The 3,554-nt window shown below is 44.1% G+C and overlaps 1 protein-coding gene across 1 annotated transcript; it reads right to left on the bottom strand.

The window, feature by feature from the left end:
* Positions 1-538: 538 nt before the first annotated feature.
* On the bottom strand, positions 539-2,706 carry LOC141102973 (E3 SUMO-protein ligase ZBED1-like). The gene is made up of 2 exons (XM_073592042.1): positions 1,240-2,706; positions 539-1,018 (listed from the first exon to the last, which is right to left on the bottom strand). The coding sequence occupies exons 1-2, from the start codon at positions 2,704-2,706 to the stop codon at positions 539-541; spliced, it is 1,947 nt and encodes a 648-aa protein (XP_073448143.1).
* Between the last annotated feature and the right edge of the window lie 848 nt (positions 2,707-3,554).

Raw genomic sequence — 3,554 nt, 5'->3', positions numbered from 1 at the left:
GGAAGAGGGAAAGGGGGAAAGGGGAAGAGGGAAAGGGGAAGAGGGAAAGGGGAAGAGGGAAAGGGGAAGAGGGAAAGGGGAAGAGGGAAAGGGGAAGAAGGCCTTAAAGGGAAAGAGTAGGGGGAGAGGGAAGGAGAGTAGAGGGACTAGGGGAGAGGGCGAGACTGGGAGGGGAGACAGAGACTGGGCTGAGGCTTGGTTGGCAATTGGCATCAGTTGTTTGGAACTTTTAGTATTTGGCTGAGGGTTAAAGTAACCCCTACTTTAAAAAAAAAAAAAAAAATTAAATCTTTTTTTGACAATCTTCAAAAATCAAAATCTCAGTGGCAGACACTGACAGTGACAGTGCTGTGCTATTAACAAAATATATAAAGTTAATAACACTGGTGTGTGGTCACTCAGTGGTGTGGCAGACTAACAGTGGGCTAGGCAAGGGCAGGGGCAGTGGCTGTGGCACTGGCAGACACAACAGTACATCAGCACTTCCTGGATAAAAAAAAATGGGTCACTGCAAAGCGCAAGCGCCAAGCAATGCTGCTCAGGATTTGGGAATGTGTAGATTTTTCTGTAAGAACACTAGTTGATCCACATGCTCTGGTTTGAGTGCGCTTCTTTTTGCAGTTACTACATCTCCTGCAGTGGAGAAAACCCGCTCTGCAGACACGCTTGTGCCTGGGATACACAAGTATTGCTTTGACAGCTGGGAAAGGAGGGGAAATATGACCTCATGCTCACACCACCAGTTCAAAGGGTCCTCAGTGAGAGGCAGAGGTGGGGCTTTACAATATTTTTCCATTTCCTCTTCAGCCTTGGCATAGGGGGTCTTAGGTTCTATTGTACCTTCAGTGTCAGTGAAAGACTGTCCCAGCAAACTCATGAGCAGCGATCTGGCCTTTCTTTTGGGAGGAGATGGAGAATGGTTGTCCTCGACGGGTGAACTTTCTTCTTCTTCCAGAGTTTCTTTTCTTCTTGGCAGTGGCACTTGATCCTCCTCCTCATGTGTCCTCCTAGATGTAATCTGTGTTTGAACATAAAAGAATAGGAAAAAAAATAAATAAAACACATTGTCAATTGCCTATGATTCTGATGGGGTGATGAAAAAGCACAGGAAACGGACGGTGCAGTTCCTGCACCGCATCAGACTCAGAAGCGTGGCTTACACTATGTAGCAAGCTGTAGCTAGCTACTAGTTACAGTTCGTTTCAAGAAATATGATAAAATTCAAATCAATTGAATTACCTCCAAGGATGCAGCCTCCTCAGTCACTCCTTTGTATATCTCCAATCTCTCCTCCTCTGTGAGGATAAAAGGCAGTCCCTTAAAGCGAGGATCCAGTGCAGAGGCTGTATGTAGGATCTTCTTCTCTGCCTCACTGCTGTACCTCTTCTGAAGATCTGTTCTGATGGCATTCTTGATCTCATGGATCATGGGTGTGTCTCCTATGGTGTCTGTCATGCTCTGGAGGAGTTGTGCATTTAGAGGGGCAATGAGAGAAACTGTTGGATTGCGCTCTTCTGACATCAGCATGGTTGCATCCTTCATTGGCTTTAATGCACGCACAGCATCCTCTGCATTTGACACATCTGTTTCATTGAGAGTGCAGAGATCGGACTCTCCTCTTCTGACTTCTGGAGACAGCAAGGTGGCACAGACTGCAGGTTGTTGTTCTAAGAACCTCTCGACCATGTCATATGCGCTGTTCCATCTTGTTGGCACATCAGTTATCAGCTTATGATTCTTCAGGCCAAGACATTTCTGTTTCTCTTTTAGACAGTGGCTTGCTCTAGTGCTGCGGTGAAAGAATGTGGATATCCGTCGCACTCTGCCAAGAAGCCTGGAGAGTGTGGCCACTTTCAGCGCTCGCTGGGATGCAAGGTTTAGTGTATGGGCGAAGCATTTCACATGGGGAAATTTGCCAACTTGAGCTGCAACAATCATGTTTGACGCGTTGTCGGTCACAAGCACTACAGATTTATCGGACAGTTGCCATTCTTCCACAACACGAGACAGTAGCTCTGCCAGATGAGCACCTGTGTGAGACTCATAAATGGCTCTCGTTTGCAGCACATGCGACAAGATCTTCCACTCCTTAACGTAATGTGCTGTTATTGTAACATAAGACTCTGTCGTGACTGAAGTCCATGAATCACACGTTATTGCGACTCGACTTGCTTGGCTCATTGACGCAATTATCTGAGCTTTAGTTTCGTGGTAGAGTGCAGGTATAACATTTTCTGTAAAGTGACTTCGTGATGGGATCTTGTAACGCGGCTCTATCGTCTTCAACAGGTAGCAAAACCCAGTGTTCTCCACAACAGAGTAAGGGCGAAGGTCCTTAGCTATGAAAGCTGCTACAGCTTTTGTTATTCTCTTCCCCTTTTCAGAGTTGGGCGGCAAAGTTGAGAGTATTGCATCAATTCTTGGCTGAGCTCGGTCTATTGACTTGGCGGCATTGGTGGTGGTGGTGGTGGCAGGTGTTAGCAGCATCTCTGAGTGAAAACGGCTAGCGTGGTTTCTCATATTAGTAGTATTCCCTAGATATTTAATTTTTGTGTGACAGGCTTTACACACGGTGTATGACTTGTCCAATTCAAGCTTCCCATTTGTTTGTTCATGTTCATAAAAGCCAAAATGTGCCCAGATGTTTGCTTTTAAAAAGCTAGGTGCATTTTTTATCTCTCGGTCTTTTTGGTCTCCTTCTGCCATTTTTTTTTACTAGTCTAGCAGCAGTAGCATGCCATGTAATTGTTGTGACAGGGGTGATGACGAGAATGTTGTCTACTACAAACTCTGTCAGTAAGTATTAAAAGAAGAAGAAGAAAAAAAAAAAAAGTGATTAAACCTAAAGCCTGCCACGAGATCATCACCATAAAAGTGTAACAAGTGTATGTAATTGTATTTGATAATGTTAAACAAATAGTTGCTACAAAATCCTTATTCTATCCCACACGCCGTCACTAGCTACTCGCATCGCAGTCGCACTTAGTTGCTTGTAGTTGCTATCATGCTACTAGTAGTAGTACTAGTAACTATCTTCTATGTGTTAAAAATGTGCCCTGATCTTATCTGTGATCTGTGCTGCTAGCCGGCCGCCATGGTCAGACATCAACTGGCACTGGACTAGTCAGTCATTGGTCAATGGTCATTGAACACGTCACAAACAGCTACAAACAACATATGTCTTGTCCCTGCCCCGCCAAAATCCCCCCCCCCCCCCCCCCCCAAATGACAACGTATGCCATTTCATTATTTCTAGTTTTATGTATTCATTGTCTTAGTGAATGATTCACATCACAACTTCATTAGTTATCTTGTTTGTTTGTATTATTACGGTTTTGCAGCAACATGTGTGGGGCATTGATGAGCAAAACCATACATCATACAAAAGGTATCAATAAAGATGTGATCAATCACTAAGACAAGACATTGGACATTCAATAGATTACAGATAGGCCTACATAAAATAAACCATAATTAATTAAATGGCATTGGCAATGGCATTGGTCATGGTCACTTAAGCTCACTTTCTTTAACCCTTTCATGACTAAGCCTAT

Source organism: Aquarana catesbeiana, linkage group LG07, assembly GCF_042186555.1.
Source record: "Aquarana catesbeiana isolate 2022-GZ linkage group LG07, ASM4218655v1, whole genome shotgun sequence".
NCBI lineage: Eukaryota > Metazoa > Chordata > Amphibia > Anura > Ranidae > Aquarana > Aquarana catesbeiana.
Note: the sequence above shows the minus strand (reverse complement) of the source record. Positions and strands in the feature narration are given on the sequence as shown.